This window comes from Tursiops truncatus, chromosome 17, assembly GCF_011762595.2.
Source record: "Tursiops truncatus isolate mTurTru1 chromosome 17, mTurTru1.mat.Y, whole genome shotgun sequence".
NCBI classification, from domain to species: domain Eukaryota; kingdom Metazoa; phylum Chordata; class Mammalia; order Artiodactyla; family Delphinidae; genus Tursiops; species Tursiops truncatus.
The window spans coordinates 77,956,887-77,980,405 of NC_047050.1; the positions used below are offsets into that span (position 1 = coordinate 77,956,887).

A 23,519-nucleotide genomic window follows, 5' to 3' on the forward strand; every position below is an offset into this window, starting at 1 on the left:
TGAGAGGCCCGCGTACCGCAAAAATAATAATAATAATAATAACAATAATACTATTGTAATAACTTTGTGTGGTGATGAAACGGAGCAGGACCCTATGGTCCTTGCCCACCATGTCCTCAGCCTGCCTTTTGTCTGTGGAAAAACTTTAGCCAAAGAATAAGTTTAATCAGAGAGAAGTGAGAAAATGCAGAAAAAAAGGAAACAGTCAAAGGAGACCAAATAATAATAGTTTAGTCATTAAGCAGAGTCAGATTCCTTTAGTTCCTTCTCCAGGGCTATAGATCATGTTCTGAGCCGTATCCTGTGAGCTGTCTTATAGATACTGAAACCCCCGCCAGGTGGAAGAAGTTAACTACATGATGACCAGGCTGTAGCCATGACATAAGCTGCCACAATTCCAAGAACTGGCCTCAAAGGAAAGGGAACAAACAGACCCTGGAACTGAAGATTAACCGTGCTTAAAACAATCAAGATGATGCCGGTCAGACCACCAAAGACTAATTTCAAGATGACTGTCAGAGACTGTGCTGTTTCTACACGTAGCCCCTCCGTCTGTCTATAAAAGCTCTTGCCCCCGGTTGCGGGTGGTGGGGGGAGTCGGCCTTTGGACAGGTGCGCCCCCCACACCAGTTGCTGGCATCCAAAATGAAGAAACTTTCCTCTCCACCACGTTGCCTCTTTATTGGCTTTTGAGCAGGGAGCAGCTGGACCCCACTTTTGGTTACAGTGGCCGATGGTAACTAGACTTATCCTGGGCATCATTCTGTAATGTGTAGAAATATTGAATCGCTGTGTTGTTCACCTGGAACTAACCTAGTGTTGTAGGTCAATTATACATCGAAAACAAACTCATCGAAAAAGAGATCCGATTTGTGGTCACCAGAGGCAAGGGGTGGGGGGAGGGGGAATTGGATGAAGCTGGTCAAAAGGTACACACTTCCAGTTATAAGTGCTAGGGATGTAATGTACAACATGATTAGTATATTCAACTGCTGAATGTTACATACGGAAGTTGTTAAGAGGAAATCCTAAGAGTTCTCAGTACGAGGAGAAAAACGTTTTTTCCTTTTTCTTCTATTTTGTATCTATATGAGATGATGGATGTCCAGTAAACGTACTGAGGTCATCATTTCATGATGTGTGGGAGTCTAATCTAATTATGCTGCACACCTCACACTTATCCAGTGCAAACATCAATTACATCTCAATAAAACTGGAAGAAAAAAAGAAGAGCATTTGCTTTCAAAGCATATATGTATGTATGATAATATAAAAATGTGGTCATATATAATATAGAGGGATGCAATAAAATATTAAACGCACTAGAAGAAAGGAAAAGAATAATGTTGGAGGAATCTCTCACAGTTCCCAGTTACAAAACTTATTACAAAGCTACGCTAATTGAGGCAAGGTGGTGCTGGATATTCAAGACACATGGATCGATGGAACAGAATCACAGGTTCAGGATGAAACGCTTACGTTTAAGATTAATGGATTTTTGGCAAGGTGCCAAGACAATTCAATGTTGAAAGAATAATCTTTTATACAACTGAATATCCACATGCAAAAGAACGATGTTTGACCCCTACATCATACCATATACAAAAATTAACTCAAAAGTGGATCGTAGATAAATTTAAGAGTTAAAACTATGAAATTCTTGGAAGAAAACGTAGGATTAAATCTTAACAATCTAAAAGCATAAGCAACAAAAGGAAAATTAGATAAACTGGACTGTATCAAAGTTAAAGACTTCTGTGCTTCAAAGGACATTATCAGTAAACTGAAAGGACAGTCCATGGAATGGGGGGAAATGTTTGCAAATCATCTATCTGATAAGGGACTTGTATCCAGAATATATAAAGCACTCTCACAGCTTTACAGTAAAATGACAAGTAACGCAATTAAAAATGGGCAAAATATTGAGTAGACATTCCGTAACCGAGCAGGACCTACGGGACCTTCTTGGAGCAGACCCCCACCACACACACACATGTCCTCTGCCTGCCTCTTGTCTGTAGAAAAACTTCAGCCTCCTAATCCTTCCCTGAGTTCTAAAGAGTAAATTTAATCAAAGAAGTGATAAACTGCAGAAAGAAAGGAAAACAGTCAAGCAAAGTCAAAACAAAATAATAATAGTTTAGCCATTAAAGCCAGGGACCTTTAGTTCCTCCTCAAGGACCATAGAGACTATTCTGAGCCATGTCCTTGAGCTGATCTGCAGATGCTGAAACCCACACCAGCTGGAAGAAGTTAACTGTCTGCTGCCCACAAGCCCATGGACCTCAGACCAGTTGGAACCAGAAAGTTGATGATGTTGACTCCCAGTTACCTCACTACCAGCCAATCAGGAGAATGTCCACAAGATGACCACTCACCGCACAACCCTGTCCCTCACCCTGTTTTTTTTGTTTTTTTATATATTTATTTATTTATCTTATTTTTATTTTTTGCGGTACGCGGGCCTCTCACTGCTGTGGCCTCTCCCGTTGTGGAGCACAGGCTCCGGACGCGCAGGCTCAGCGGCCATGGCTCACGGGCCCAGCCGCTCCGCAGCACGTGGGATCTTCCCGGACCGGGGCACGAACCCGCGTCCCCTGCATCGGCAGGCAGATTCTCAACCACTGCGCCACCAGGGAAGCCCCTCACCCTGTTTTTAAAAACCTTTCCCTGAAAGCCTTCGGGGGGGTTGGGCCCTTTAAGCACTAGCCGCCTGGACTCTTTGCTTGGCGCCTGCATGAACTCTTTGTCTAAGTTTTTTAAAAATTGGTTTTACTGGGGACTTCCCTGGCAGTCCAGTGGTTAAGACTCCATGCTTCCGATGCAGGGGGTGCGGGTTCGATCCCTGGTCAGGGAACTAAGATCGCATGTGCCACGCGGCCAAAAAATTTTTTTAATTTGTTTTACTATCTTTGCATGTCACAGAAACAACCAAATTTTTTTGTCAGTTGCATCGTTCTTATTTTGACCCTCGTCAGACCTCTTCCATTTGAAAATGTTAGGTAGTAAATTAGCCACACCCACTGAGTCTCTTATCTTTTGAGGCTCTGCCATCAGCCACAGGAGAGAGACTGAGCCTTCAATGGAGGATAGCCCCAGAGTCCCTGAGAAAAAGTTGGGACCATGTCCTTCAAACTATTGACCTATCTGAGGATGGACATTCGGATGACCTTTGGATACCTCGAGGCGGATTCCCCATTTCCAGCCTCTCATGGAGAAGAAGCCTGTGCTTTGGACTGCTCACCCCAAACCCAGCTAACCAGAAACTGATAACAGGACAGCGTGAGCAGGTGAGGGAAATGCTTCCGTGGTCATTTGCCTGAACACCACTGATGTTGTTTCAATGCTCTGTTTCCTGGTATTAAAAAACAAAAATTCAACCAACTAAAATTTGAAGGTCTAATTGGTGTTACTGACCAATTAATGAATTGGGCAGCATGCCATCCAGCAAGTATAGGGGAGTTCCAAAGGGCTCCAGAAAGGGGAAGGTTTTTAAAAGCAAGACAAAAAACTCATAAACGAAAAAGACGATGTCAGGCTTAGGTCACCTACTTATGGGGGATGGAAGGGGTCATTGTGGCGGATGACTTCCTCTTCCTCTGTGGGTGGAGAGGGCCCATGTGGCAGGTAACCTCATTGGTGCCAACCAGAGAATTCCTGACTGACCAGTTAAGACTGCATTTCTGGGGGAGGTTGAAGCGTCAGTGAGGGTTGGTGTTAAGCCCTGGTTTAGTGGCCTGGCCGAGCATAAGTGATTCCCTTTGGGGGCTGTGGCTTTCTTTTTAACACTGGGTACGGTACGTAGAGAAGCCCTTTCTCTCTCCTCAAGCTATCTGTAACCCATAGTCATTTAGTAGACTCTTTTTGTTTTTGTTTTTGCGGTACGCGGGCCTCTCGCTGTTGTGGCCTCTCCCGTTGCGGGGCACAGGCTTCGGATGCGCAGGCTCAGCGGCCATGGCTCACAGGCCCAGCCACTCCGTGGCATGTAGGATCTTCCCTGACCAGGGCTTGAACCCGTGTCCCCTGCACTGGCAGGCGGACTCTCACCCACTGCGCCACCAGGGAAGCCCTAGTAGACTCTTTTTGTAAACTGAAACGCAGCCTGTTAAAATGACACCTGCGGGCTTCCCTGGTGGCGCAGTGGTTAAGAATCCGCCTGCCAGTGCAGGGGACACGGGTTCAAGCCCTGGTCAGGGAAGATCCCACATGCCGCGGAGCAACTAAGCCAATGCGCCACAACTACAGAGCCTGCGAGCCACAACTACTGAAGCCCGTGCGCCTCGAGCTCGTGCTCCGCAACAGGAGAGGCCACCGCAATGAGAGGCCCGCGCACCTCAACGAAGAGTAGCCTCCGCTCGCCGCAGCTAGAGAAATCCTGCGCGCAGCAACAAAGACCCAACGCAGCCAAAATTAAATAAATAAAATATATTTAAAAAAACAAAAACAAGCAATACAGAAATGTCTTACTTAAAAAAAAAAAAGTATCATGCTGGTATCTCCAGTGTTGTTTAGCGCGTGCCCTTCCGGGTTGTCCAATTCTGACTTCGTCGGGTCCCTGCCGTTCATTGTCTGTGAGCTATTTTATAGCTCTATAAATTACCCGTGACCAAGAGCAATGAAAATACTTCCTTTTTATAGACATGCAAATACATTTGGTCCAGTAGAGGTTCACTTGTATTTTTCCTGTGAAAAAAGCCGGTCTCCATCTATTTTAAAGTTTATTTTAGCATTCCTTTACTCCATATAAATTTGTGGTTTTCGAACCTCTTTTTTTGAATTTGTAACCCCTGGTTCTCGCATTAATGAGTTAAGTAAACCTTTGACACACTGTACTAGTTTTCTAGGACTGTTGGAACAAATTACCACAAATCTGGTATCTTAAAACAACAGAAATTTGTTCTATCACAGTGCTGGAAGTCAGAAGTCTGGAATCAAGATGTTGGCAGGGTTGGTTCCTTCTGAGGGCTGTCGGGAGGATCTGTTCCAGGCTCCCGTCCAGCTTCTGGTGGTGCCAGCCATCCTCGGTGTCCCTTGGCTTGTGGCCACATCCACAATCTTTGCCTCTGTCTTCACATGGACTTTTCCTCTGTGTCTCAGATCTCCTTCTCCCTTCTCATGTAAGTACACCAGTCATTGGATTTAGAGCCCATCCTCATTCAGGATGATCTCAACTAGGGAGCCTTAACTTAATTACATCTGTAACAACCCTATTTCCAAAGAAAGTCACATCACAGATTCCAGAGGTTAGAACTTGGACAAACCTTTTGGGGGAACGTTGTTCCCATCATGTCTGTGTGTCATGCTTCTGAATATACACCTGCACTCTTTTTCTTTAAGGGCAGCTTGAAGATTCAAGGCCCTGGAAACACAGAGTGCTGGGAGATTGTGCAGATATGCTTGGGGGTGGGGGATCCACTGGAGGAGACTGTGTCTGGGGTGTGAGCGGAACGGGAGTGGTGGTCACTGCGGGAAGGTTGCCTTGGTGCCCCTGGGGCCCAGCAGTCCCAGTCTGAGGGAACTGACCCCATACAGCACCGCCAGGGGTGGGGTACCCCTGATTCAGTCCAGGGGCTTGTGTCCTGCCATGCAGAGGGAGGACCTGCAGCCCTCAGCCCTGGTGGGAGCCCAAGCTAGTACCAGGGTCCTCTGATGTGGAAATAGGTCAGAGTTCATTCCTTTGTTCATCTGGGGGCTGGGAAACAGCTATAAACCCTCCTCCCACCCCCATTCCCAGCCCAGGGCAGTTGATGGCCCAGGCTTCCAGTGCCATCTGTACCTGAGTACCCGGTCAGCTTATCCTGCTACCTTGCACCTTGCTTTTGTCCCTTCTCAATGGTGGCATTCCTGTGTCAGCTACACCTACCCTATCTCCTGGAACTGGTTCATTAAATGTTATGGGGTTAGGTGGGGAGGTCCAATGTGTACAACTGGAAACTTTCCGGAAAGCCTGGCCCTGGGAGGGGCTCCAGATCCACTCTGTCAGGCCCTGGCCTGGACACTAGGACACAGCAGTGGAGATGAGAGGCCACATTCTTGTCCTCCTGGCAAGGCAGGCAAAAAATCAGTGCCTGAATACAGCCATCTGTACTCAGCCAGGGTATGGAGCCCAGCATTTGTTACTCTGGGGACAGTGGGAACGAGGTGATTCAGGACATTGAGGTACATCGTAGCAGAAGGGAAGGAAGGAGGCACAGGCCTGCCTGGGCCCAGGGATACCCAAACGAGCAGGCACCATTGGGAGGAGGAGCCATGTGAGGGGGGAGGGGTCATGTGGGAGGGGAGGGGCCACGTGGGAGAGGGAGGGGCCACGTGGGAGGAGAAGGGACTGACAGGAGAACTGCCAGGTGGGACCAGACTTCAAGGAGAAAGCTTCCTGAGGCATCAGTGTGAAGGTGGGGTCCTAGTACGTGTGGGGTAGGGGACACGAGGCCCAGGGCATCCACTGCAGAATGGCCAGGCCACAGGAGCACTCGGGACAAACCCCTGTCCCCGACCCTGAGGGCGTGAGCTTCGCAGAGGTTAGCACATGGCTGGCTGGTGGATCTGCCCTTGAAGAAGTTATGCGGAGTGGGACCAGGGGCTGGTGGAACCTCGGAAAGGGGGCCGCGACGGCCAGAGGAGAGAACCTGAGGGAGTGGGTGCTACCTGTCAGGGTGACAGGGAAGCAGGCGAGGGGAGGGGAGAGAAGGTTTGGCATCAGCTGGGAGGGCCATTGAGCAGAGAGGACGGGCCCTGCCCTCCCAGAGGGCGGCAGGAGAGGAGGGGCGGGAGAGGCTGGCAGGCCAGTGACGGAGGCAGAAGCTTTCTCCGCGGGCCTTGCCTCCCCTGTGCGCACTGTTCACGGCGTGGTTACTGAGTGTCCACCTCCCCGGTCGCCCACCCGCACACAGCAGGTGCTCGCATCAGTGGCGTAGATCCAGGTGAACAGCAGGCATTGCATGGATAGGGAGCTCTATTAGCTTGTGACCTATGACCTGATTTTGCAGCGAGGAAAATGAGGCTTGAGCAGTTAGAGAGATTCACCCTAATCCGTGGCACGGAAGTGCTGGGCCGGACTGGCCGCCCCTCCCCCTCCCCAGGTCCAGCTCCAGCCCTCGGCGCTGACCTCCTAGTGGGGTCCCTTCTCTCTCTCAGCTTCCGCCCGTTCTGTGAGCTCCTGGGCAACAGGTGAGCTGACCTCCCCGAGCCTCACTTCTATCGGGGGTGGGAAAAGACACCAGCGGCAGGAACCGATGGCGTGCCGGCCGGAGGGACTCGCCGCGGTCCTCAGCCTTCAAGAGGGCCGGTCCTTGCCCTAAAGCTAGGTCGCCGGGGGCCGCCAGGGGGTGCTGCTCGGCCGCGGCCGCGGGCCCGCTCGGGGCATGGCCTCCAGTTCCCGCCCACTGGGGCGGTGCGCGCGTGCGCACTGAGTCCCGCCCGCAGGGACTGCTGGGCCGGCGACGCGAGCGTGCGGCCGGCGGGAGCGGAGCTGCGGCCCCGAGGATGTGGAGATCTGTGAGCCCCCCGCGCGCCCGCACCCCTCCCGCGGCCCGGCCGGGACCCGCAGGGCCCCGAGACCCTGCCCCCAGAGGTCCTTTCGCCCGACAGGGACCCTCAGGGCTCTAGGAGGAGCCCGTCACAGCCCTCAGGCGTCCTGTCCTTCGGGCCCCCGCTTCAGCCCCCAGGCCCTGTGGGGAGATGCCGGGAGCCACTTAGGGGCCCACTGGAGAGGCTGCCTTCCCGACGCACCCCACAGCCCCCCTTCTCAGAAGCACGTTCTCCCTGGTGGAGCCTTGTCTCAGAGGCGGCCTCTCCAACCGCGCGAGGGATGACCCTCTAGTCCCCTCACGGGCTCCCCTCCCCAGGGAGACACTGCCCAGCGCCTGACCCCTCCTCCCGCCCCGTATCTCCCTTGGACCCGTCGCTGCTGCAGACTCTGCCAGAATCCCAGACCGGATGCCCCGTCTGTCTTTCTGCCTGCTCCCTTGGGCACCCTTTTCGCCTGTTCACCAACCCCCACGCCCTGGGTCATCCTGGGCTGACAGCTGCCCCCCTGCTTCTGGGGAGACAGAGGACTTTGGGGGCTGGGAGGGGCGCAGAGCCACCCCTCCTCCCACGCTGTCTCCGAAAGCCCCTCTCAGGCCTTCCTAGGCTTCTGCCTGGCCCTGGGCTGCCCTCCTAGCTCAAGCTTCTTTTGATCCTGAACGTGGCAGCTGACTTTCCAGTTTTGTTCCTGGTCGGGCCTCCCCGTTTTATCGCGTTTCTGCAGTTTGGATTAGCACCTTTCAAACCGGGTGTCATCGTCATTGACCCAGATCTTAGCCACTCCCTCCCCAGGAATCTAGCCCTTTTTTCCTGTGGTTGGTTTAGAGCTGAAGAGACTGAGGGGGGCTCATCAGCGTTTCAAATTGGAATTTTCTGTAGACCTTGTCTTTTTCTAATAAGCCTAGCCTTGTGGGTTTAGGTATTAATACAAATAAACGCCCATTACCTTTTGTGGCTTGCAGTGAACAGCTCCGTTACATAAGGGTGTTTTATGGGCTGAGATGGTGAAGCAGTCTGAGAGTAAGTCTGAGAGTCAGGCAGAGAAACACTGAGTTGGTCTTTTATAGTTTATTTATCTTTTTATAGTTTATAAAGCTGCTTCACACAGTCAGTTCACTCAAGCCTCCAGGTGGCTTTAGCCCCTGATGAGGAGATGCCCATGACCAGTAAGTGGAGCGGGGCCCAGTAGCCTTCTGAGTCCTGACTGGTGTTGAGAAGGTCACAGACCCTTGGAAAAGGAAAGGACAGGGCATTCATGGTCATCTCCACACCTCTTCTGGGCCCAGATTCCAGTCTCTCTTCCTAACCATGAGAACGTTTCTGCGCTTTGGCTTCCTCTGCTGGTGTGGGCGCAGGGCTGTTGACCTCACCATTAAACTGCCCAGTTTCTTGTCACCTCTTTGTAGTTTCTCTGTTTCAGGCCTCATGAGACTCAGCAGCTGCTTCTTACCGCTGGGGGCTGGTTTATCCTGCAGTGACCTTTCATCTTCCTTCTAATCTGCTGTGTCTAATCAATGGTGTGTTAGGAAAGCAGACAGCTCAGCTTGTGCCTAAAACACGAGTGCTGTGTTAAGGCACACACAGAGCTTGTGAGGGTGGTAGTAGCTGTCCGTGTTACTACTCAAGCTCTTTCTGCTACTTTGTAGATGGTTAGCTGAGTTCCAGATGGGTACTCCGTTTCTGCTGACCGACTGTTCAGGCACTCTTGAAAGCGCTAGAGGCTGGGGTAGAGGAGGCCCATCTCATCTCGTCCCAGCTGGGAGGCTTTTGGAGTGAGAGGGGTGCTGGGACAACCCCTCTAAGCCAGGACCGCCCCAGGATAGCCGCGGGCGTGGTCACCCTGGTGAGAAGGCACGTGTGCGGGGTGTGCCTGGGGACGCACAGCCCTCTCTATACATGTTTCCTGCCACGCTCTGGTGCCTGAGCTCTGGGTATGGTTGGGTTACATGTGATGTGGTGGAAACTGTGCCGGACTGGTTCTTGGAAGGTCTGGCTGCGGGCTCTGCCCCACATTTATAGCTACGTGACCTCGTTGGGCTCCAGGGATGTCTCCCCTGTGATGGGGACATTTGGGGAGTCGCTGGGCACCCCGGCTGGAATGAGCCAGGCACACTGGGGGCCCTGTGGGCACTCTGGCGTCGTCAGCAGGAGGCCTCACCCTTGGAGGCCGGCCCAGGGCCAGGCTGTGGTCGGGGCTGGGGCTGTCTCTCGCCTGACCGTGGCCTTCGCCCTGTTGCTCAGTGACATCCTCGCTTGGGCCATGTGGGGTTCTGGCTCATTCACCGTTTATCTTAGTTCGGCGAGCATTCGTGGAGTTCCTGCTTTATCTTAGAAAGCACAGGGCTAGTCGAAGTACAGAGATGATTGACTGGTGGGCCCTCCTCAGGCTGGTGGGGAGAAAGACCGCGAACTACCAGGCACAGTCCTGTGTGATAAGGACAGTGGGAGAGGGATGGGGGGGATGGTAACCGTGGTGAATCAGGGTGGGGGAAGGGCCTTCTAGGCAGAAGGGCAGCCTGGGGAGCAGGCCTGGCCAGGCTCTGCGCGGCTCTCCAAGGTCTGCCAGAGGGATGTTTATCCCGGGAGAGTGAGTGAGGAGTCAGTGCTGGGAGTGATGAGCTGCAGCCAGAGCTCCTGCTGCAGTGGTGGCTTCTCAGAAGACAACAGAAAACTGTTACGGGGACTGTGGTCAGGGGCGGTTACTTTTCTGGCCGTGCCCCCTCTGCGTCGGCCGTGTGTTCGGAGGCTGTGGACTCTGGTCCTCAGCTTCGCTACCAGAGCCCTGCTGGTGGAGGATAGTGGTTAGGAGGCTGCGGGCGCAGCGGGGGCCTCGTGCCTTAGATGATTCAGGTTCAGCATCCGCCTGTAAAAGAACTGTAGGTTTTAACATGGTCGTGATGTGTCAACTTATTTGTCAGTTAGGTGACTTGACTTTTCCTCACCAGACCCTTCCTACTAATGGCACAGGGGGACAGTGTGCTCCGCCCTGTGGCTGTCAGGACCTGCCACCTGGGGAAGGAAAGGGTGACGACTGGGGCAGCGGTTTGACTTGGGCTCCACCCCCAGATGCACCAGGCATTTCAGCTGTGGACCACGTGAGGAAATACGTGTGAAAGTCCCACCGTCAGAAATGCCCACCTTTTGTTGAACACCTGTTAGGTGTCAGACCCTGAGCGAGGTACTTTATTTCTACCATGTTTCACCTTTCCAGCCTGGCAAGGTGTCAGCGGGGAGTCGCCCCCAGGCAGAGGGTAAAGGTACAGAGGCTTGCGGGCTGGGCCTGTGTTGCTGCAGCGCAGCGCTCGGCCCTCGTGGGCTCTGCCCGACTCCACGGCACCCCGTCAGCACGAGGGTGCTGAGTTCTGTGCCTTTCCACTGGGGTCACCAGAAAACCGGCTGGGGCTGCACACACTTCTCCTCTGGGGTGTCCTCACCGTGTGCCCCTCAGGGTCTCCCTGATGGACTCTGGTCTTTCCCCAGGTGGCAGGGCTTGGAGGGTGAGCCCTCTCTCAGGGGCGCCCTCCTCGCGCGCAGTCTTCCGCTGCTTCTAAGTCAGACATACGCAGAGCACGTGTGCGGGGCCTCTGGGGGAGGAGGTGTGATGCTGGGTCCAGCCGTGGTCTTGGAGCAGCTGTGCCCGGGCTCTGGGAGTGACAGCCCCTGCCAGCCCTCACCTCAGCGTTGGCGCCCACAGCCTCTTGACTCTGCCCCTCCAGGTGGTTGGCACGTTGGCTAGAATAACTCGTGGACCTGTCCTTTCTTTCCTTCTGAATGTAATCATTATCAATCAGCTTTGGCCATTTTCCTTCTCTGTCTCAGGGTGCAGTCCCCATGGGACTTTGCAGCGAGGCCCACTCTGCTGCCCGTCCACTCCAGTAGCTGAGCATTTCCTCATATCTGTATATAATCTACTCCAGGCTTTTCATAAGTTGGTCCCTGACTCATGATGGTTTGACTTACGATTTTTCAACTTTATGATGCTGCAAAAGTGATACACATTCAGTGGAAACCATGCTTCGAATTTTGAATTTTGATCTTTTCCTGGACCAGCGATGCAGGGTGGATACTCTCTCCTGATGCTGGGCAGTGGCAGCCGCAGCTCCCCAGCAGCCCCGAGGTCACAAGGGTGCACAGCGGTGCCCTGACAGCCATTCTATATTCACTTGCGATCAATTACATGAGATAGTCCACATTTTAGTATAAAACAGGCTTTGTGCTAGATGGTTTCGCCCACTTGTAGGCTAACGTGAGTGTTGTGAGCACGTTTCAGGAAGGCCAGTCTCAGCTGTGACGTTCGTTAGGTTCAGTGTATTAAATGCATTTTCAACTTAACGATGTTCGCAGCTTACAGTGGGTCTGACCCTAACCCTAACCCCATCGTAAGTCGAGGAGGATCTGTAGTCTCTCTTCTGGGCTAAACAAACCCTTTTTTCCTTCTGAAAAAGCAGGGGGCAGCTGACGATCTTTCAATATAAATAGTTGGACTTCCCTGGTGGCGCAGTGAATAAAACTCCGCGCTCCGAATGCAGGGGGCCTGGGTTCGATCCCTGGTCAGGGGACTAGATCCCATATGCATGCCACAACTAAGGAGCCCTGGAGCTGCAACTAAGGAACCAACCTTCCGCAACTAAGACCTGGTGCAACCAAATAAATAAATACAATATAAATAGTTTAGTTCAACCCAGCAAATATGTCCTTCTTGTTAGGTGGGGTGGTCTGCAGAGCAAGGGGGGCAGGGTTGTTGGGAGGAGGGTTAGGGCATTGGGGACCAGCGGGCAGCTTAGTGCAGTGAAGAGGGCCTAGCGGCAGGTAGCTTCAGCGTGTGCCTCCGCCTGCCCTGCACGCTGGGCTGGACATTGCTCGAGGGCTTTGCAGATGTCAGCTCACTCACCCTCACTTCAGCAGTACAGCAGTCCCCACCTTACAGACAGGGCAACTGAGGCACAGAGGGAAGGCACTTACCCACGCTGCATGACTGGTAAGTGCTGGAGCCCAGATTCCAGCTCCAGCCCCAGAAGTCTGGCTCCAGGTTCTACTTGAGTCTCTGGGATGGGGCCTTCCAGTGTCTGGTGTTGAGTGGTGTCCCTGGCCTCTACCCCCTACATGCCAGGAGCACCCCTCCCCCAAGTTGTGACAACTAGGAGTGTCTCCAGACAGTGCCAGGTCTGCCTGTCCTGTACCAGCTACCTCGCCTTCCACATGCCGCCTTCCTGATAGGACTCTGAGAGTATAGCAGATGCATTGCACCTTTGATCATGAAAACATTTACACATAGGGACAAGCTGACAGCGTGGTCCCAGAGAGTTAATTATCCAGATGCCACCACCTAGATCTACCCATTATTAACATCTTGCCCTAGTGGGTCTATTTCTATATGAAAGTATATATTTTGTTGTTGTTGGATCATTTGAAAGTAAGTCACAGACATTTGGACACATAATCTCGGAACACTTCAGTGCGCATCCCCTAAGCAAGGGTGTTATGTAGCCGCAGCGACCGTCATGCCTAAACATCGTAATTTTTGTGCTCCCTTGTGTCTGGGGTCCCTCAAATGTTTCATAGGTGCTTTCTTTAAGATTGAGGTTTAGTCAGGGTTCATGCTTTGCACTTGGTGCAAAGTCATCCCACGTTTTTTCTCGTGACTTTTTTTTTTAACTTGTAAGGAAAAATTGCAGATATTTACAGAAGTAGAGAAAACTGATAAATGCCGGTGCCGGGCACCAGTAGTCCTCAATGCATGGGTGCTAATGGCTTTCTGGTGAGGCCGGGCTGCTGTTTAGAGACACCCCAGGCTCGGGAATTCTCGGGGTCACTGATAAGGACGAGGAGCCCCAGGGCTGGCAGCTGCTGGCTGTTGTCATTTCTGATTCCGTGGGCTTGTGATCTCGCTGAGACCAGAATCGCAGCAGAACGCTCGCTGGCCAGAGGAGCAGGCAGCTGGTGTGCGGGGCGTCCCGGCCTCGGCCGTCTTGCCTGGTTCCTCACGCTGGCCCTGAACCTACCCCACCCTGCACCCCCGCCCCCAGGCCACAGCTCCGCCTCGGGCTCCAGCCCCCTCCCAGGCTGACCACTCCAGCGTACGCCCCCTCCCTGCATGAAAACCCTGGGACACCCCTGCCCCCACCCCCCGGCCCCCGCTACAGCTCACTTTACTGCCCACCCTTTTCTGTCTGGGCGCCCCTCCCCACCTCTGACCACACATGTTCTCCAGTCACAAGCCGCACGGGCCTGTCTCCTCCCCAGCAACGCCCCCCAGTGTCCGGGTGGAAGACCCACTTGCTGCCAGGCCGCAGGGTCCCTGACGCCCCCTCGCCTGGTGCTGCCCCTGCGTGCGGCGCGCGGGCCCCACCGCTAGGGTCTGGCCTGGGACACAGCCAGGGCTGTGGGCTCAGAGAGTGGGGGAAGGCGGGCCTGCCGGAGACGGGGCCAGAGCCAGAGGAGGGCAGCAGGGATGCGGGCAGGAGCGTTCTGCCTGCACGTGGCCCCTCACGGGCAGGGTGTGTTTGGTGGGTGTGTGGGGTACAGGGAGGGGTCTGGACACCTCGCAGAGAGCAGGCAGCGCCGGGCAGCCAGGCAGGGCTGCCTGAGGGGGAGGCCCGGTGTGGAGCGCCCCCCACGCCTGCTGGTGCCACAAACCCTTGTCATCTGTGGGGTGGGAGGTGACTGGGGTCCCAGCCTGCAGCCGCTGTGTGTGCCATGCCCCAGGCCAGGTCAGGTCGTGTGGGCCAGGTAGGGGGGCAGCGGGGTGGACGGCAGGCTGGGCCGCCCTCTGGCATGGAAGGCCTGGGGCTCTGCATGCCCGAGTCCACCCGCCACTGCCTCTCTTGCCTTTGCGGGACTTTCCTTGAGGATCTGCCCTTGCTGTGTGTGGCCTTACGGGGTGGAACTTCCTGTCTTGTCTCCTCTTGGGACGGCAGGTCATGGACCTTTTCCTTTGACTTTTGTGTTGTTCTGCATCCTCGAAATCGCCTTCAGGGCTGTGTGCTTTGGCCAGAAAGTGATTGGAAAGTCAGTTCCCTACTCGGCCCATAATAATACTACTAATGTTCACGATAATAGCGTTAACGGCTGTGTTGCGGGCTATGACTTACTTTGCACAGTCTTTTTTTTCCCTAAAAACTGAGAATTTAGAGGTGGGGAGTCTGTGGTTGAGGCACTCTTTAAGGTCTTATTCAAATAGGATTGGGAGACCAAGGCTGCCAGTGAGGGTCGAGGAGCCGCGATGTTTCTTCCGTGGCCCCTGAGACAGCGCAGCATGTTGGCCTGTCTCCCTGGCACTTGGCTTCTCTACCTGTCCCTCCCTCCTCCGGGCAGAAGCTTTCCGGGTCTGGCCGCTGGGGGCTCAGCAAGCACAGGTTCCTTGTGCCCTCGTTGGCTTTCGGAGCAGGCGCCACCCCGAGGCCCTCTGCCTCCTTTCTGATCGTGTGGTGAAGCATTCTCGACCCTTCCTTGGGAGGCCGCTGGTCTCCGCAGCGGGAAATAGGAAACGAGGGCTCTCGGGGCCCAGCAGAGTGTTAGGGGCAGGGACCGAGGGGCGTTTCCAGTGGCCTGTGGAGGGGCTTCCGAGGAGGACGCCCCATGCGCAGATGCACGTAGCCTTCCCTTCCCTAAGAGCCTTGCTCTTAACCCGGCGGAGCCTCTGCCTCCCCGCGTCAGACACGCGAGCGCCCAGGAAGCACCAGTGCTCTTCAGTGACGTGTCTGGGGCGGGGGGTGGGGGGTGGTCCCTGCCTGTGTAAGGCCGGGGGGGCATGTTCCCGCCGCCAACCCTGTGCCCTCTGCTCACTTCGCAGTCCCAGCTCTGCCACTTCCACTCGGCCCTGCTGCAGGGCAGGCTGAAGCCCTGGCCATCCCCCACTGCCTTCTTCAGGAGAAACCTCGGGGCACCGCCTGCAAGGTGGTGAGTTGGCCACGGGCACCCTCCAGGGCATGTGCCCCTCATCAGGAGGGGCGACCTCCATTGGGGGGCCGTGCCTTCTCTACGCCACCCGCAAGACGGGACGCACCTGCTCCCACGTGCGGTGCGCTGGCCGCCCCACCGCCAGGGTCCTGGCCTGGGCCTCGGCCAGAGCTGTGGGCTCAGAGAGTGGGGGAGGGCGGGCCAGAGCGAGAGCGGGAGCAAGGGGTTGGAGGGCCGAGTGGGCAGCGGGCAGGATGGAGCCCGCTTGGAGCCCTGGGGTCTGGGGGGCTGTGGGGCTCAGGCGAGGTGACTCGGACCCGGAGGTCAGAGAGCACTGCGGTGACCACACAGGCGTCCGGAGTCGGTGCTGCCTGCCGAGGTCCTGGTGAGGCTGCAGCGGCTGTGGGCTGGGCCCGGAGAGCCAAGGCCGGAGGGGCCGGGGCAGACGGGAAGTAACCCAGGCCGTGCGCCTGTCGTCTTCCAGGCCCTCGAGACCGCAGCCCCTGTGGAAGAAGGCACTCTCCGCCACGGTGCTGGGGGTGCCCCTGCTCCTCGGGGCGAGGTACCTCATGGCTGAGCCACAGGAGAGGAGGCGGATGCGGCTCATGGTGGACGGCATTGGGCGCTTCAGCAGGTAGGGGGCCGGCAAGGTGGCGGCTTCTCCCCACTGCGTCCCGTCCTCAGGCGTGCGGGGCCTTGTGCGGGGGTTGGGAGGGGCAGCAGGGTTTTGCTGGGAACTCTGAAGCTGCCTTCCAGGGATCTCTTGTGCTGCCCGGTGGGGCAGCCGAGCGCTGCGGGGCCCACACCATCCACGCTGGGCACGGCCTCCGCAGCCTCATCTCCCTTCGGGCTGCCCACCACTCCCAAGGAGAGGTGGCATATCCAGACGGAGAGTTTGGGGCTCACAGGGGGGGCTCACAGGGGAGGACTGCCTCTCGCCTCCACTCCCGGTGTCCTGGACTAGTGACGGGCCTTGTTGGTCATTGGCGTCCAGGGCGCCTTAAGCAGAAGGGTCTCTCATACTCCTGTGTCTCCCGGGGCAGGATTCTGGGGGTGTGGGGCGGTCTTCCCATTGGAGCAGCTTGGGCAGGCATTCCTGCTCCAGTCAGATCCAGGAATTCCTACAGCCACAGGGTCTTGAGAGCTAGTTCTTGGCATTGAGTGAAACTTCAGCTCACCCAAACCCATGGTTGGACTGGGGGTGCACGATTGCCTGGGGAGGGGGCTCACATGAGACCTTGGTCGAGGAGGCCGCTGCAAGTGTCCTGCTCTGCCGGCTCTGAGCTCCTGCTGCCCTTTGGGAGCCTGGGTCGGTTTCCCAGGGCAGGCTCAGGATGCCAAGGACTTGGGGCACTTGGCCGGAGCTTTGCTGAAATTTACCCCAGTGGCAGCCATAGGTGGGCAGATGGCCAAACGCTTTACCTCATTCCATCTTCGGGATGAAACCAGGCCTTCTGTCCTCAGCTCGCTGGCAGCGGCTGCACCCACGCCGTCTTCCAGGGTGGTTGTTTGATGGGTTTGCCTGGAGCTCCCAGTGGCCCTCCTGGGCAGGTTCTAGGCAGTGGCCTCTGTGTCCTGCAGGGTTTCCCAGTCTCCACAGCCTAGAGATTGATGAGGGCAGAGCCTGGGGTTGGCTCTCCTGTGGCTTTCCACCATGAGGGACCGCACAGGACCGGTGGGGACTGTCCCCGAGCAGCCTGGTTCTGAAGATCACACTGAGCAGGTCTGGGCCATCTCACCTTCTGCTGCTGCGTATGCGCTGCTGTTCCCAGCATTAGATACCCCGTGGCAGACTCGGTATACCCCTGCCTTCTCCACTTCCCTCCTGAAAAGGGTATTTTTACAGCTTGCTTTCAGAGGCTGAGCTAGAGCTATTTTCCCAACAATCTGTGCGGTCTCGTCAGCTCTCAGCCCTAACAGTTGCCAGGACAGGCAGGCCTGATGGAGCACCCCTGGCTGGGCGCAGGGTGACCACGGGGCCTCTGGAGACCTCGGGGCCCACAGCGCGTCCTGGGTAACAGGGCAACGTACGTGCAGGAGCCCAAGGAAGGAGCGTGGGTGGTGAGTAATTCAGGACCAGCTCGCCCAAGGGCAGCGGGGCTTATCCTGTTGTGGGAGGGGAGACCAGAATGTACCACACACGCCCAGGCTCACTCACAGGGGCTGGGGTGGTGGAGGGTGGCATCGGGGTCCATTTCTGCCCCCACCCCTTACTTAATTTTAACTTTTAAAAATCCTGTGGGCTTTTTTTTGACACAATTTCAAATGTCCAAAGAAGTTGGACTGATAACATAAAAGAACTTTTTTCTTTTTGAAACATTGACAAATAAGTTGTCAACATGCCCCATTACCCCTGAAACCTCGAGTTATTTCCTAAACAAGGACATTCTCCTCCACAGCCACAATCGGGAAGCTGACACATTGTGACCCTCTAACCCTCAGACCCTGTGTTACCAGGTGCCCCAGTAACAACCTTTTCAGCCCCAGGACCCCACCTGGGCCCATGTCAGTCTCCAGTCTGGAAGAGTCCTAATTGTCTCCTCAGCTCTCATGGCTAAACTCGAGGTCAGGGCATGGCCCCCCAGACCCCCACTTGCCCAGGGCGTCTGACACCAGCTGCAGGTTCCAGCGTCCCCATGGGTTCCCTCACTTCAAACCACTGGCTACAAATTGGGGGGGTCCCCACAGACTCCCTCAGTTTTGATAGTTCCCTAGGACAACTCAGGAGATACTGTACTTACGATTATGGTGTTATCTTAGCAGAAAGATAAAGTTGGAATCAGCAAAAGGAAGAGATGCCCAGGGTGAGGTGAGGTCTGGGAGGGTCCTAGCCTCAGAACTTCATGTCCTCTGACACATCCCCCGCCTCTCATCCCCCTCTGACAGTACACGTGGGTCACCCCCAAGCTTTGGTGTCCAGAGTTTCATCTCATAGCCCTGATTGATTGAAGACCCTGAACTCTAATCCCGTGGTTGTCCTTTCTGGCTGGCAGAGCCCCTCCCTGGTGTGAACCGTCAAGGCTGTTATGCGGCTCCGATGCTGCCGTCACTCAGGAAATCTCATGGGTTTAGAGGCACCTCCCAGGAGCTGGGTAACGTTAATTCTTCGTCACATGATGACCTTGACATGTTTGTGGGCAGATAGGCCATAATGTTGTACAACAGGGGTCAGCAGACTCTGGCCCTGTGCCAAATACAAGGGTCAGAGGTGCTGCCTGTTCTATACATAGAGCTCCTTGGAGCGGCAGCCACGCCCCCCTCACCCTCCTGAGGCTGCCCCTAGGGCCCAAAGTATTTATTGTCTAACGTTTTCAAGAAAAATTTTGCCGAGCCCTGATGTGGGTTTGTCTGATGTTTACTCCTAGTTTGTCCCATTGTTTCGCTGTTTGCTTCCCTTGTCCTTTGATGTGGGTGCCTGTGCCCCTTGCCCCTCCGTCGCTAGTTTAACGTCCCCAGTACTTCTCGGGTGAGCTCATTCCTACCTCTCAGCCGTCCCATCCACCCTGAGGGCTTGTGTTCCACCAGAAGGGAAAACTCTGTCCTCCCACGTGTTCCTTCCTCTTGCTTGCGTCAGTCTGGACGGGGACATTTTACTCCGAGGGCTGCTCTCACTCAGCATCAGTGCTGTGTAGTTGCTGAGACTGGGTTTGGCTCATAGGAGGAGCCCCTCCACCTGGCTTTTAGGACCCTTCTCTCACTTTTTTTTTAAAAATATTTATTTAGGCTGCACCGGGTCTTAGTTGCAGCACACAGGATCTTTAGTTGCGGCACGCAGACTCTTAGCTGTGACATGCATGCAGGATCTAGTTCCCTGACCAGGGATGGAACCCGGGCCCCCCGCATTGGGAGCACGGAGTCTTAACCGCTGCAGCACCAGGGAAGTCCCCCTCACCCTTCTCTCTTTAAAAAAAAAAAAATTATTTATTTATTTTTGGCTGTGTTGGGTCTTCGTTGCTGTGCGCGGGCTTTTCTATAGTTGCGGCAAGCAGGGGCTACTCTTCGTTGCGCTGTGCGGGCTTCTCATTGCAGTGGCTTCTCTTGTTGTGGAGCATGGGCTCTAGGCACGTGGGTTCAGTAGTTGCAGCACGCGGGCTCAGTAGTTGTGGCTCACGGGCTCTAGAGCGCAGGCTCAGTAGTTGTGGCGCACGGGCTTAGTCGCTCTGCGGCATGTGGGATCTTCCCGGACCAGGGCTCAAACCTGTGTCCCCTGCATTGGCCCGCGGATTCTTAACCGCTGAGCCACCAGGGAAGCCCCTGACCCTTCTCTTTTAATCTCCAGCATCTGACTGTAAATTGTTTCAAACATACAGCAGAGCTGGTGAGTCTGGCTTTTATCAGTAGCATCTCGGAACCCTTCCAATGCCCTCCGTCCTTTGAGCATTTTACTCCAGCTGGCAGCACAGTCACTCCAGGCTCAGCCTTGGAAGCAGCCAGTCTCCCGATGGTTCTTCGGGATGGAGCAGGGGCTCGGGGGCCACGGTGAGGATGCCGGTGTGCTCGCCACTCTGGGCTGTCTGCCCCAGGCTCCTCCATGGACAGGGGCTGCGGGTGTGCGTGCGTGTGTGGCTGTGAGCACACGCGCCCAGGGCCATATGTTTGCTTCTGTGGGCAGCCGTCGACGGCAAACCCGCTCTTCCATTTCCCACACGGGTCATCCTGGTTTTCTCCCTTTCTGTGTCTGTAACTCCTTCTCCAACTGGGAGAAGCCCGGCTCCCCTTGTCCCTAATTTACTGACCTGTTAGCTAGGCCACCCCGAGTATAGCCATCACCCCACTGCCCTCACCTGCACCCCTACCCTCACTCCTGTGCAGACCTTGCATTAGCTTTTGGACGAATTATTCAGGAAGGAGGGCAGCTCCTCTTTGGGTCTCAGGGTGCTCAGAGAAATCCTGTCTCCTTGCTCACCCTGCCTCACACAGACAGCCCTGTTTGCTTCCTGTGTCAGGCTGGGGTGGGTGGGACAGACCCGGTTCGTGGCACTCAGTCTGGGCTGACCTCATTGCTCTAAGACACCGGTCCCTATAGCTGCTGGGAGGGCAGGAAGCCTGTGCAGGATCCGGCAGCCTCTTCCTTCCCACCTTTTCATCCTGGCCCCTCGCGGCGGAGGGGCTGGAACAGGATATGCTGGGGCGGGCGGAGGCTTGGCCTGCACCGGGGCCCCGAGAAGCAGGAGCCCCACACCCTGCTCGTGACGGTTTGAGGGGCTGGGGTCTGCGGCACTGGAGGCCTGGGTTCTGGTCCTGGATCCTCCCTTCTCCAGACCCAGGGCCGCCTTGTCCGTAGCCTGGGGCGTGGGAGTGAGCGAGGACCCCTGCCCACACCAGAAAGCCTGGGCCTGCGGGACTTCCCAGGGCTGTGCCCTCAGCCGGGAGAGCAGGCCCCAGCTCTGGGGTTTGAGCCCCAGGGGCTCCTGTCCACTCCAGTCGGAGTGCAGAGGAGACAGGACCAGTGGTGCAGGGGGGCCTGAGCAAGGGCATGTCCACAGACGGAGCAGCCATTGCAGCTGTGCTGGCTCGTGGATGGATTTTCTTGTGTAACAAGTGTTATCAAAGGATGAAAAGAGCACGCCCGCTTGTTAGGGCCCGAGGCCTCCGTTCCCATCCCAGGCGCCCCTGGGTGCACGTTCAGGGGCTGAGGGGTGGTGTGGATGCAGGACGCCCAGTCCACAGCCCAGCGGCTGAGACTGACCTGCTGGCCACGCAGTCCCGAGAGCCCAGCAGCCCCGCCAGGTGCTCACAGCGGTCCGGGGTGCTGGCGGGGATCTGAGGCGAGTGCCCGCTGGGGCTGAGGGCAGCCTGTGCCCACAGGTCTTTGAGGGTCGGCCTGCAGATCTCCCTGGACTACTGGTGGTGCACAAATGTCGTCCTGCGAGGGGTGGAGGAGGTTTGTTCCTGCGTCCTGGCCTGGCTGGTCCTGGCCTGCGGCCTGCGGGGATGGGGGTGCCCAGGTGGAGGTGCCCGCCCGCCCCCATCCCTTCCCTCTATACCTGTGGTCAGAACAGCCCGGGGTACTTGGAGGTGATGTCTGCGTGTCACCAGCGGGCGGCTGACGCCCTGGTGGCTGGGGCCATCAGCAACGGGGGCCTCTACGTGAAGCTGGGCCAGGGGCTGTGCTCCTTCAACCACCTGCTGCCCCCCGAGTACATCAAGACACTGCGGGTGCTGGAGGACAGGGCTCTCACGCGGGGCTTCCGGGAGGTGAGCCCTTCTCGCGGGAGCGTGGAGGCAGGAAGCGGCCGCAGACTGCTCCGAGCCATGCCCCCCACCCCACCCCGCTGTCCTGCCAGGTGGATGAGCTGTTCCTCGAAGACTTCCGGGCCCCGCCCCACGAGCTCTTCCAGGAGTTTGACTACCAGCCCATCGCAGCAGCGAGCCTGGCCCAGGTGCACCGCGCCAGGCTGCACGACGGCACCGTGGTGGCCGTGAAGGTACGCGGGGCCCCCGCGGGGCGCCGCGGGGGGCATCCGGGCGCCGGTGGCCAGTCCTCCCTGCAGCCTCCCATGCAGGTGCAGTACATCGACCTGCGGGACCGCTTCGACGGCGACATCCACACCCTGGAGCTCCTGCTGCGGCTCGTTGAGCTCATGCACCCCAGCTTCGGCTTCAGCTGGGTCCTCCAGGTAACCGTGGGGGCCCGAGGGGGCCGGGGGTGGGCCGCCTCCTGACCTGGACCTCCAGCTGCCCATGTGGCCCCCAGGACCTGAAGGGGACCCTGGCCCAGGAACTGGACTTTGAGAACGAGGGCCGCAATGCCGAGCGCTGTGCACGGGAGCTGCAGCACTTCCACTATGTCGTGGTGCCACGCGTGCACTGGGACGTGTCCGGCAAGGTGGGCTGGGTCCCCTCCTGGGCGGGGGTGTGCAGGCCTGCCGAGCTGAGGCACCTGTCCTCTCCCAGCGCGTGCTGACGGCGGAGTTCTGTGAGGGCTGCAAGGTCAACGACGTGGAGGCCATCAAGACCATGGGGCTGGCAGTGCGGGACGTGAGTGCTGCGGGCCGGGGCGGGGGAGGGTGCGTGTGCCGTGGGCCCAGAACGATGGCCTGTGGCCTGGCCTGTCCCCAGGTCGCGGAGAAACTGATCCAGGCCTTTGCCGAGCAGATATTTTACACAGGCTTCGTCCACTCCGACCCCCACCCTGGCAATGGTAGGCAAAGGCCGCAGGGGGTGGGAGTCGGGTCTGGGGTCAGGGTGCGCCGGTGTGAGACGGCGCGCCCTGTTCCTAGTCCTGGTGCGGAAAGGCCCTGATGGGAAGGGACAGCTGGTGCTGCTGGACCACGGGCTGTACCAGTTCCTGGATGAGAAGTAAGCTGGGGGTGCGGGGGCTGGGTGGGCACACCCCGCCCTGCAGGCCGGCCTCCCCCCCCCCCCCCGCCGCTCATTGCTGGGCCCCCCCAGGGATCGGTCAGCCCTGTGCCAGCTGTGGCGGGCCGTCATTCTGAGGGACGAGGCTGCCATGAAGGCGCACGCGGCTGAGCTCGGGGTGCAAGGTGAGGCCGGGGTGGGTGTGAGGCGGGGAAGGGGGCACAGCCCTGGCTCAGGCCCCCCCCAGACTACTTCCTGTTCTCCGAGGTGCTCATGCAGCGGCCTGTGCGCCTGGGGCAGCTGTGGGGCTCACACCTGCTGAGCCGTGAGGAGGCGGCCTACATGCAGGACATGGCGCGGGAGCACTTCGAGGAGGTCATGGCCGTGCTCAAGGCCCTGCCGCGGTCCATGCTGCTCGTGCTGCGCAACCTCAACACCGTGCGCGCCATCAACACCGCCCTGGGCGCCCCAGTGGACCGCTACTTCCTCATGGCCAAGAGGTGCCCACCCCCACCCTACCCAGCGCGTGCGCACAGCAAGAGGGGCGGAGCCAGGAGGCGGGGCTGACGGCCTGTTGGTCGGTGGTCTCTGCAGCGCAGTCCGGGCCTGGAGCCGCCTGGCGGGCGCCACGAGCCAGAACACCTATGGCGCCAGCCTCCTGCGCCACATCAGGGTCATCTGGGAGTCGTTCAAGTTTGAAGTGGCCCTGAGGTGAGCAGGCGCGCGGGGTCCGAAGGGCGGTTAGCCAGGGCCCACCCCGCCCCCCCCACCAACCTGCGACCCTTTGATACCCC

The 23,519-nt window shown here is 56.9% G+C and overlaps 1 protein-coding gene across 12 annotated transcripts in view; it reads left to right on the forward strand.

Moving 5' to 3' along the window:
* The window catches only part of LOC101331368 (solute carrier family 52, riboflavin transporter, member 2), a 33,874-nt gene that overhangs the window by 10,082 nt on the left and 273 nt on the right, over positions 1-23,519 (forward strand). For 4 of the 12 annotated variants that reach the window (XM_073794296.1, XM_073794297.1, XM_073794298.1 and 1 more), the window contains exons 5-16: positions 15,317-15,423; positions 15,908-16,057; positions 21,232-21,307; positions 21,421-21,621; positions 21,711-22,043; positions 22,121-22,252; positions 22,321-22,404; positions 22,486-22,567; positions 22,647-22,725; positions 22,819-22,910; positions 22,973-23,225; positions 23,320-23,436. In XM_073794296.1, coding sequence (XP_073650397.1) covers positions 15,317-15,423; positions 15,908-16,057; positions 21,232-21,307; positions 21,421-21,621; positions 21,711-22,043; positions 22,121-22,252; positions 22,321-22,404; positions 22,486-22,567; positions 22,647-22,725; positions 22,819-22,910; positions 22,973-23,225; positions 23,320-23,436 — 1,706 coding nt within the window. Of the gene's footprint in view, positions 1-15,316; positions 15,424-15,907; positions 16,058-21,231; positions 21,308-21,420; positions 21,622-21,710; positions 22,044-22,120; positions 22,253-22,320; positions 22,405-22,485; positions 22,568-22,646; positions 22,726-22,818; positions 22,911-22,961; positions 23,226-23,319; positions 23,437-23,519 lie in introns of those variants that run through there. The other 8 variants (XM_073794300.1, XM_073794304.1, XM_073794305.1 and 5 more) reach the window with 8 other exon arrangements.